Source organism: Leptonychotes weddellii, chromosome 12 (genome assembly GCF_054177405.1).
Source record: "Leptonychotes weddellii isolate Sample4059 chromosome 12, ASM5417740v2, whole genome shotgun sequence".
In the NCBI taxonomy this organism is placed as follows: Eukaryota; Metazoa; Chordata; class Mammalia; order Carnivora; family Phocidae; genus Leptonychotes; species Leptonychotes weddellii.
In genome coordinates this window covers 72,236,947-72,249,102 of record NC_138380.1, presented here as the reverse complement: position 1 = coordinate 72,249,102, position 12,156 = coordinate 72,236,947, and the positions used below count along the sequence as shown (strand labels likewise).

The 12,156-nt window shown below is 33.8% G+C and overlaps 1 protein-coding gene across 1 annotated transcript in view; it reads right to left on the bottom strand.

The window, feature by feature from the left end:
• PCLO (piccolo presynaptic cytomatrix protein) overlaps nucleotides 1-12,156 on the bottom strand; it is a 346,987-nt gene that overhangs the window by 103,756 nt on the left and 231,075 nt on the right. Inside the window, exon 10 of the mRNA XM_081800627.1 lies at nucleotides 8,938-9,028. Coding sequence (XP_081656753.1) covers nucleotides 8,938-9,028 — 91 coding nt within the window. The remainder of the gene's footprint in view (nucleotides 1-8,937; nucleotides 9,029-12,156) is intronic.

The window sequence follows — 12,156 nt, the reverse complement described above, 5'->3', positions numbered from 1 at the left end:
GTATTCAACAGTCAACAGCTTCTATCTTCCAGTATATATCAGGAGATACTTTTCACTAAAGAGTTATCTAATGTAGTTATTTTGGTTATTTTCATTACTCTATTTAAAAAATTCTTACTACTACCTGAAAAGAAGTGTTACATGTTGCTAGGTGACCAGCTATGAATATTTAAGAACATTCCATTGAGATTGTGCTTTAAACAAAAAGAGAGTTGCTTTTCTTTATTTTCATCCAATTTTCTATTACATCATATTTGTTGAACTTTTAACTGTCAAATGTCTCAAAATACATGACTTTGTATGAATTCTGTTTGGTTTCTGTACTGTGTGCCAATTTTTTTTTTTTGTATTTAATATATTATTTGATTTTTTTCAAACTCTTTAGTATCATCTTCAGGGAGAGAGGCAAAAATAGGAAGAGTTTCTTCTATGTGTCTTATACTTTTTTTTTTTACATTAAAAATTCTCTCTACAACTTCTTATGTTAGGTACTGTCCATATCATCTCAGGACAAAGAAGCTGAGACTAAGAAAATTTAGAAACTTTCCCACATTGTCCAGCATGGAAAGAAGTTAAGATTCGAGCCCATTTTTTTTTTTTCATGACTCCTACATCCTTGTTCTTTCTATATTCTTCTGCTCATGACTCTAATTGTCAATAAAATATCCTAGGAGATCAATATAAATCCTTACTCCTTTAATTGAATTTCATTTCTTATTGCCCATTTACCTGTAGCCAATTCACGTACATTTCTGATTTACACCCTTAAATTTCACATTAACATTACTGTTTGTCCTCTCTTCTCCAAGGTTAAATATCTTGAATGTCTTCACCTTCTTCTCATGGAATCAAACATCAATTCCTTTAATTTAATTTTATGAAGAGTGTATAGAATAATGTGCTAACCAACCTCCAGTTAGAAGCAAAGCACTGCCTTAGCAGGAACAGAATTGTACAAGCAATATTTACCCTGACAGATGTCAGGTGAAGTGATGATGTTGATGTGGAACTGGCCTGGACAATAAACACTTCCTTTGTTACTCGGGAAACAAGTGCAAGCTTTCATTAAAATTTACCAGGCAGAAGTTGTGAGTTTTAGAAGAGATTCAACCTGATTTGCATTTTATATCTATAGGGTATTTTTTTTTTAAGATTTATTTTTTTGAGAGAAAGAGTCAGAGAGAGAGAGAAAGCATGTGGGGGTGAAAAGGGGCAGAGTTTGAGGGAGAGAGAGAGAATTCTCAAGCAGACTTCCCATTGAGCATGGAGTCTGATGCAGGGTTCAATCCCAGGACCCTGAGATCATGACTTGAGCTGAAATCAAGAGTTGGCCATTTAATTGACTGAGCCACCCAGGCGCCCCTGTGTCTATAGGTTTATACTCAGTTTGTCCCTAAAAATAATTTGAGAGGTTTACAATGAGAAATTGTATCATATATAACTGTACTCTTACAATGAGAAATTGTATTTATATAACTGCACTCTTAAAATGAGAATGAAAGTGAAAAAATCATCCTGAATGAGAAGGGAGAAATTTCTGTGTCAAGGTTCACTTTGTAGGACCTGTTCAAGTTCTAGCAGTTAGAACGGAACATACATTGTCTCGGGATGACAGTTACACTTTCTCCTGTAACTCTCATCTCTGCAATCCAATTTTATTTAAAAAATTAAAATAAGGTTAACTAACTGTTGTTGGCTTTTAAAGCTGTTCTGAAACATTTCTGCTCAGCTTTTTAAAATGTTAGGCCAAAATATCTCTTCCAGTGAGTATTAAAGAAGGGGGGGAGAGGAAGGATCTCTATGGCAGGTATAGGGCAGAGTCCCTGCATTCTCATTACAATTAGACACTAACATTCTTTAGGAATAAAGCAAGGATGTCTACTCTCATTACTCAGTTCAACATTGTACAGCAAGTTTTAGCAAGTGCAATAAGGAAAAAAAAATTAAGCAGTCCTAATTGGGATGGAAGAAGTAAAACTGTCTTTATTTGTAGATGACATGAACTTGCATCCTTAGTAAATCTTAATGATTCCACAAAAAAAATCTCATAGAACTAAAAACAACATTAGCAAGATTATAAGCTAAAAGATCAATATACAAAAATTAATTGTATTTCTATAAAATTGCAGTGAATAGCCCAAATTGAAATTAAGAAAACAACTCCATTTATAATAGCAACAAAGAGAATAAAATAATTTAAGAGATATTTAACAAAAGAAATGCTAGTCTTATACACTGAAAACTATAAAACCTTACTGAAAAATACTAAAGATCTAAGTAAATGAAGAAATATTACATGTTCATGGATGGATTGGTTCAGTGTTGTTAAAATAGCAATTCTCTCAAAACTGATTTATAATTTTTTTGTTTTGTTTAGTTTCGTTTTTAGTATTCTTGCATTTACATTTTTAAAAAATTTTTATTTATTTTTATTTTTTAATTTAAATTCAATTAGCCAAGGTATAGTACATCATTAGTTTTTGATATAATGTGATATAACATGATTCATTAGTTGAGTATATCATTTCAAGGCAACCCCCGTCATAATCCCAGCAGACTGATGCTAAAATATTATGGAAATTAAAAGGATCTACAGTAGCTGAAACAATTTTCAAAAGGAGGATTTAGACTACCAGATTCCAAAACTTAACATAAATTAACTGTAAACAAGAGAGTGTAGTATTGGTGAAATAACAGGCACATACTCAAAGAGAAGAGAACTGAGAATCTAGAAATAAATCCTTGTATTAATGGTAGATTGGTTTTTTACAAACGTGCTAAGGCAATTCGATGGGGGATTTTTTTTTTTTTAAGATGCTCGCACAAACAGATATCCATATTTGTGCTTTAAAATAAACGAACGTGGACCTCTGCCTCACACCATATACAAAACACAACACAAAATAGGTCATAAACCTAAATGTATAACCTTTCTGATAAAAAAAAATAAAAGAAAATCTTTGGGACCCTGGGATAGTTCTTAACACTCTATCAGGAGCAGCCTGGTCCCTAAAGAAAAAAATACTGATAAATTGAATTCCATTAAAATGTAAAACTTTTCCTTTAAAATAAACTGTTAAGAAAATAAAAACACAAGACACAGACTAGAAGAAAATATGTTCAGGTCATATACCTTATAAAGGACTTATATCCAAAATATGTAAAGAAGTCTTACAACTCATTAAGAAGACAAACAACCCAAATAAACAATTAGCAAAGTATCTGAACAGACATTTCACCAGAGAAGACATATGCATTGTTTATAGTCACCTGAAAACATGCTCATTACATAAGTTATTAGGAAATTGCAAGTTAAAACAATGAGTTTTCATCCACACCCACCCCAAAAGATAGCCATTACCAAGTGTTGGCTATGACATGGAGAAAGTAGAACCATCAGACACTGCTGGAAAGAATGTAATAAGGTACACTCATTTTTGGAAAACTATTTGTCAGTTTCTTAAATAGTTAAAAAGAAACTTACCATAGAACCCAACAATTCCATTTCTAGGAAACCATTAAAAAATATCATATGTCCAAATTCAAACTTGTATGCAAATTATTTAAAAACTGGGAAAATCCAATGGATAAAAAAAATGTAGACTATCCAAATAATGGACTACTTAGCAACAAAAAGAGCAATCTACCGATACAGGTGACAAAAAGATAACTTCAAAAATGTTGGTAAGTGAAGGAGCCAGACACCAAAACTGCACACTGAATGTTTCAATTTATATGAAATGCCCAGAAAAAGCAAACTTAGAGACTGAAAGTAAATCTTTCATCTGTGGCTGGGAGAGGACCGTTGAAGGTGGATATTGCTAGCAGGCTCAAGGGAAATTTTTGTAATGACTGAAATGTTCTAAAACAAGATCGTGGTGATGGTCACACAACTCCATACATTTACTTAAAGTAATCGATTTCTACACTTACAATGTATACATTTATGATATGTAAATTGTACCTTATTAAAGCAGTTTAAATAATAACAATAAAAAAGAGCTATCCATATTTGGCATTGCTACCAACTCAGAGCCAATGAGATCTGTTACATTTGTCTCCTATTTCTAAAAGCTCATAAAGATGGTAGACTAATGAAGAATAGAAAATGAGCCACTATTTCCACTGAAGACACTGCTGTCTTTTGAACCTAAACATATTTAGTGTTCTTCCCTGTTACACTTGCTAATTAGTCTTTCTAGCCTTGCAGATGTAGCCAGCCTGTTATGGAATCATACATAAGCAAATATCTTTTTTGAAATCAGAAGAATTTCTTTGGCTTGTTTGAAACAGCTGTGTTTCTGGAGCCATAAGATGGTTTGAAATAAAAAAGAAACAGATTCATTTCTTGAGCATTACATTTTATTCTTTTTTCCCCTGATAATTTCTCTCTAAGAGAAGAGGGAAATAACATTCATTGAGTGTATAGTAAGTATAGGATTTTGTGCTAGGTTCATTTGCAATTATGTGAGATACATAGAGCTGGTCTTATTTTCCAGATAAGCAAATTTATTCTCAAAATTTAAATAAGCAATAGAGTTGAACTCCAACTCAGGTCTTTCTGCTAAAATTCACTACCTATTCTCTCCACTTTGCAGCCTTGTGTTTGGTGGAATAAAGACTTTCAAAATCATTATACAGTTGTTGATCAGTATCTATCACTCTATTTTTGAAGTTTTCAGTTAATAGTCAAAGGATCTATGTTCTAAAAATTATGGATCATTTAAAAGAAGACTGTATTCATGTATTTCTCTCTGTGAACATCACAAAAATATAAATAGTGGTACATAAATATATGTGTGTACACACTTATACATACAAGTGTATAGGTATGAAAATAATGTTTTATAAATTCCTTGGCTTTATCTAAGTTATTCCTAAAATTCTATTGTAATAATTACTTATATTTCAGATTTTACTACTGAATTACGAGTAAGTTGTAGATAAGGATATGTGTTGTGTTCATTCTATTACCCTAGCAATCAACCCAATGTAAAGCACACCAGGGGTGTTCAATAAATATTAACAATTAAAAATTTATCCAATATAAGTTATAAAAACAGGTGCAAAATACATTTTATGTTGTATAGTTTTTTTTACAGGAAGAAAAAAAGCTTATTTATATTTTTTTAATGTTCTCTATAAATATCCTTAGAGTAATGGTTCTCATACATTTTGTTTTAAATAGCCATTTATACTCTTTAATATTACTAAGGACCTCAAAGAGCTTTTGTTCATACGGATTACAGGCCTGTATCATAATTTAAGACTGAGAATTTAAAAACATTTATTCATAAATTTCAAATGAACTCATTCTATGTTAAAATAATTATATTTTTAATAAAAGTGACTGCATTTTAAAAATAAAACACTTATGAGATGGGTGGTGTTGTTTCACATTATTGCAAATCCACTGAAAATTGAGCTAAATGAAATACAGCTAAATGCTCATCTCTGCTCTGTGTACAACCTGTTGTGATGGCACACATCGTGTGACCTCCAAGGACCTCTACTGCGCATTTTCACAAGAAAACGGGGGTGTCAGGCAAATGCTACCTTACCATTTACTATGAAAATAGTTCTTTGTGGACCCCCTGAAAGAATCTTGGAGACCATGAGGGTCTCCTGCTCGAACTTTGCGAAACACACAGAGGAAACAATAAATAAAACACACACTTTCTATTCCTGTCTTCTATTTTGAAATTCTTTTTGATTCCAAAAAATAAAAATATTTTTTCTTTTTTTGTGTGTGAGTTATACTTGTTTCACGTAATTCTTATAAAACATTTTAACGCTACACACCCTGTTAGGGTGGTTTATTTTCTTTAATTTTTTAAAGAAGATTTCATTTATTTATTTGAGAGCAAGAGAGAGAGCACGAGTGGGGGAGGGGCAGAGAGAGAGAAGCAAGCTCCCCGCTGACTAGGGAGCCTAAGATGCCAAGGCCCAATGCCGATGCGGGGCTTGATCCAGGACTCTGGGATCATGACCTGAGTGGAAGGCAGACACTTAACCAACTGAGCCACCCAGGCACCCCTAGAATGGTTTATTAAACTATCATAAAAGATACACAGTTTTTCTACTTTCAGTGGGTTTATATAACCAAAATGAAAATGCACTAATGACTATTTGGACCTTCTGTTAGGGAGGGCAGATATATTACATTTTATCCTTTACTCCTTCCTTGCTTACATCCTATCATGTTTACAAAGGCATTTAAATTTTTGGTTAGATAGCTTTTTCACTACTGATGAAGCTACAAGCCACTGCTCATTTTCTCTAAATATGAAAAACAAACAGGAACTTATTTTTTTTATTATGGAAAAAGTCCTACATATAAAAAAGTAATGCAAGCCTATAATAAAACCCAGTGTGGTCAATCTTCCAACTCCAACCATTATCAAATCATGGTCAATTTTCTCATCTATTCCTTCACCATTCTCCACACAACTAATTTTGAAAGAAATCCCAGACAAGATACTGTTTCCTCTGCAAATATTTCAGTATATAACTCTAAAAAAAAAAAAAAAATCTACCCTTAATTTTTATTAAAAACGTTAACATCAAAAGTGGTAACCATAGCCAAAAAACAACAGTAAATCTTTAATATCACCAAATGTTCAGCTAAGCAAAAAAGGCTTTTGGTTGAGTGGCAAACAACGGAGAGATCAGCCAGGAGCACAGATGCTCTGTGCTAGCGTTTGCCTGCTGTTAGCTTAGACCTTTTAGATCTTGTTTGCCATAGAAGTCATTTCTCACTCTAGCTTTGCATATATGTGTATTTAAATCCCTTTGAGGTACTGAAGATTTATTTGAAAACAACACGAATTGCTTCAAAACATTTCATTTACTATGAAATTATGCTACCCAAGTACACATGGAAAATATATTCAGTAGTATTCAACGCAAGGGAAAATAATGGGGAAAATATTTTTATTTTTATATTAGGTAAATATCAAAAGAAAAAGGGGTATGCAGAGAGATGATACAGAACGCTACTAGTAAACATATTGTTCAAAACAATGATTCTTGTTTCTCATTTCGTAAAATCTATATACAGAGGAAACTGAATTTAGTTTTCAGGCTAGAGTATTTATAATGAGATATTAGTAGCTCTCATTTCTGTCTTTCCTACACTTTAAAACTTTTTTCCTAATAAAACAAAATAATAAGTTGCAAAAGACAGGTAAGAAGGTTGAGGGGATGACTAACGCAGTATAAAAGCAATAATACAGCTAGAAGATAGATACAGTGATATAGAATTCTGGTGATTTAGTAAGATTTCTGTTGTTTGCACTAAAAAAAAATTTGGCATTGTTGGAAAGTACAATGTTGTTTTGCTTTATGAGCTGGAGGGAACTGAAATAGTTTGTAGAAGTAATTATTCCATAGAGTTATTCCATTGTAATTATTCCAATCCATAGAGCCCATGGATTTTAAGATTTACCCCTGGAATTTTCATCAGTGCTTAAAGTACAGTGTGCATGCAATAAAACTATGAAAGTTTAAATTATCTGTCTCTGGTAGGAGAAAAATTACCCAATCTTAAAAGGAAAACAGCATTAGACTCTTAATCGATTCATTCTCTATGAAAATAAAGAGAGGAAAATTGCTCAAAGCAAAACCTGTTCCACATCTTCATGCTCCATGGTCTAAAATATGCAAAGAACAGGAGCAAGTAAACTGAAAAAATATCTATTTTTGTCCTTTGTTATATCAGTCCTTGCAGGAAAAAAAAAACCCTCCAGCATATATACCATGTTCGATATATCACCTCTACATATGTTCATATATATACATAAACATATATATTGATGAATATTTTCTGTTGATGTACAGTGTCTATAAACACAAGGAATATACTTGAATGAGAAGACAGGTACTATTCATATTTCAAAAGTCATTAACTTTGACAGAATTTATATTTTGTCTCAAAGATCTAAACAAAAAAAATTTATGATATAAAAATTCCATTATCTTTTAAAAGCATCAAGGTCATGAAACACAAAGATTGCGAAACTGTCAGACGGCAGACGAAGAAGGGATGACAGCTAAATGCAATATGAGATCCATATTGGATCCTGGACCGGGAAAAAAAAAAGAATTTAGTGGGTAAGTGGGAAGACTAAAACTCTAGAGAAGGCTTGTAGATGTGCGTGTGTGTGTTTTAAAGATTTTACTTCTAGGTAATCTCTACACCCAACGTGGGGCTTGAACCTACAACCCTGAGATCAAGAGTTGCATGCTCTACTGACTGAGCCAGCCAGACACCCCAAGGCTTGTAGCTGTTTTAATAGTACCATATTAACTAATGTTAACTTCCTGGTTCTGATCTCCTGATCGTTATTAGATAGATGTTAACATTAGGGAAACTGAGTAAAGGATGGGCAGAAGAACTGACCATACTATTTTCTGGGAGTCCAGAATTTTCTAGGAATCTAAAATTTTTTCAAAATAAAAAGCGTAGAAACCTGTCATACGTTTTGGTTTACATAAGAACACAAACAAGTAAACAAACAAAAACTCAGCATAATTGATGATGTTCAAATTGACAAGGTATAGAGGGGTTTATTCCTTAGAAGAATCAGAGATCTCTACTACCTGTGTAAGGATGTTTTGTAGTTCTAAAACCAGTGGCCATATTGCTCGGAGCAATAATTATGCAGTATTATAATGCCATGTATGTTTTAAAGATGCAATTAAGGAAAAAATGATCTAAATGTGTACCACTTAGTAATTTGTCATATTAATGACCATGCCCTTATAATCTTTTATTTTCAAATGTGTAGCCTGCTTATTTTTTGAAATTCTCCAAAACACAATTTTTGACATAAAAAGTAGTATTTTCTAAAATTTGATAAGTCATCTAAACTGAAATCCAAAGACATATCCTAATCTGATATTAAAATAAGAAGTAGATTATTTGATTTCCTTTACCTGAAACTGTGTGATCCTTCGAGTCTCTTGTTATTTTTATCCTTGCATGAGGAAAGATGTAGTGCATAGTCTTCCCATTCATCTGTATAATCTAAGATATACATATGATAAGGTGAACAAACAATGTTTAAAGGCACTTAAAATGCAATACACAGGTTTAGATTTGTTTCAAGTGTGTTGATTCAATCAAGAAAAAAATATTACCAGATTCTCAAATGATCACAATTTAAGCATCTTACACTATACAGTATTATTAGTTTCTGAGTTGATTGTGATCTTTATATTTATAACCAATCACTCTTGCAAACTGATTTTCTGTGTTTGGGAAATTGATAGGCACACTTAACAGGTACTAGAGGATGTCTGTTCCTATAGTAGTACATAAATGACAGTGGTAGACAACGTATGTGAAAACGAGTGAGTCTCTGATTTTGTTCTGGGCAGCCTAGAAATGGAAAGGTATTTTTAATTTTTGGCAATTAAGTGGTGCTGGCGGAGAAAAGGCAGAAAAAAAAATCCTCCTACTATACATCTTTATCACTCTAATAGGACTGCTTTACATTTGTGTTGCTTTGATTTCATTGTAGAGTTGTGCTTTTGCTATGCATACCTACTAGAAGTGCCAATGCACACTGGATGCTGAGGCTAGTTCTACACAAATAAAGCTTTGGCTCATTGTAATTCTTTCTGAGGCCTTCCTTTTATTCGAAGCTGTGTTACTGATGGAGTTATTCCTCATTTACTGTTGACATTCCTTTGGGTAGAAACATCAACGCTGAAAGCTACTGTGGCTAGCCTGTGATTCCAATTCTCATTTTTGAGACTTGAATATGAGAATACTAGAGATTGCATTATCGCTGTTTTCCCCTGGCAAAATGAGACTTCTGAAACAAATTAGTGAATGCAAACTTATGTTTTATATTTTATGGTACTTTGCTTTTAAATGAGATTTGTGAATCAATACGAGATAAAAATAGGGAAATATCTAGTCATATCTATATTGAGGATTTTATTAGTATGAAATGTTCTATCACCTTAGAAAAATTTGACTAAAATTACAAACAAAATAAAGTTTAGTAAAGAGACATGCAATATTACCTATTTCAGAATATGTTTAAGAAGTCCGTAAGAGAATTAAACCAAAATATTAAATAGAAGTTAGAACCCAAGAGATGTTGATTTGTGATTCCTTGAATACTCGTGTGGTTTTAATGTGTAAATCCACCTGTAAGACTGTTGAAATTCTACATATTAAAAGTAAAATATGTATTGAAAAACGCAAGCTTAAATTATAGCCTGTCGCTTTGCTTCTCTTCAGGAAAGAATAAGCTTAATCAGGTTTCTGATGAACAGAAAACACTCCCCAAACAGCAGAATCCTGTTGAGTCCAGGGATATTATCTGAACTCTTCAAAGTAGAACTGTTGTTTGCAAGATTACAAATAAATTATGGGCAGTATAATCGGTTCGTCTAGATAATTTGTGCCACTATAACTTCGTAAGCCACCGAACCTTATTTATTTATATTCATGGCAAGAAGAGTGTATACATTTTCCCTTGATTCTCCGTCTTATTTTCTCTGTGTCGGTATCTGTCTACCTCTGCCTGCTTTCTTCTTCCCTCTCAGTTTCTCTCCTCTGCCTTTCTTACTTTCCCTCCCTTCATCTTTTCTCCTTCTATTTCCCTTCTTCCACTTTTATTCCTCCCTCCCCAATCTGCATTTAATGATCTTACTTTTTTTTACTGAAAATTAAACCATGTTCCTTGAAAATACTACAACTATTAGCTATAACTGAATTTTGCTTTGGTACTGTAGATAACTAATTCAAATTGGCATGATTTCATTTTAAGTATCTTTAATTTCATGTTCTATTTGACCACAATCTTAAAAAGTCACTTTTTTCCACTTGGTCAACAATAAAGTAAGAAAATGCATTTTCATTATGCTATTCTTTCCAATTCTCTAGACTAGGGAGAAGGTGATGTAAACTCAAGTGCATTTGTTGCACAGTCTAGGAGAGCTGTAAGATTTTCCAAACTTTTCAGCAGAGTTTTATCAGCTAGCCATTATCACCTTCTAATTTGTACCTCTGATGATGCTAGTAGAAGGGATGTTAGCATCTTCATTTCCATAAAATGTTGCTTTCAGAAAACCTCATAGCACCTCCTGTAATTTCAGAGACTGTCTATAGCTAGCATCACAAACTCACAAAATCAAAAACATGAAACTGCCATAATTATGATCAAAGTGACCAAAGTCTGTAGAAAGCAGTGGTATCTGTCTTCCATGTATGAACTAGTTGGGTCTTAGCTTTTTTCTAAGCATTGCAGGTCAATGTTCAGAGTTCTCCAGCAGATGGAGTTTCAGGGTCAGTGTTGCTTCTGTCAAATAAGAGTAGGAATGAGGGCAGGACTGATGTCAAGTAGTGCCCACACTTTTTCCCGACTGTGTGTCTCTGGTATTACTGTCTTTTGGTGATTCTGCACTGAAAGGGCTATCAACTTTATGCCTCCCAGCAAAAGGATTCTTCTCTACCTACAGATATTTTCTTTTTTTTTTTTTTTAAAGATTTTATTTATTTATTTGAGAGAGAGAGAATGAGAGAGAACACATGAGAGGGGATAGGGTCAGAGGGCAAAGCAGACTCCCCGCCGAGCAGGGAGCCCGATGCGGGACTCGATCCCGGGACTCCAGGATCACGACCTGAGCCGAAGGCAGTCGCTTAACCAACTGAGCCACCCAGGCGCCCTTACCTACAGATATTTTCATGAATAATTGAGGCTTCATACTTAGGAAATAATAACACTTGTGTTAACATACTGTTTATTCATAGGGACATTTATCTTTTTCCCTCTCCTAAACACCATGCATGCTAGATACAGGGGAGAGAGTGTCCTTCCTGTGCTCCAAGTACTGGGCTAGGCCCTTATAGGACTGCGGTGGATGCAGCAGGGAGTCCCTGCTCTTTGGAGCTCACAGCCTGTGACATAATGCATGCAATACTATTGGAGCACAAAGGAAGGACACTTGCCCTGACGTGTGGGGAGGTGGTGGTGGTAGTGTGAGAGAAGGCTTCTTATAAGATGGGGCACATACACGGAGACCTACGTAATGAGTAGAGGAGCCAAGATGAGAGGAGGAGGACTGTTCAGGGAAAGGGAACAGGATATCCAAAGGCCCAGAATATAGAGGAAGAAGGGCTCTCTCAGAGGAGCTTAA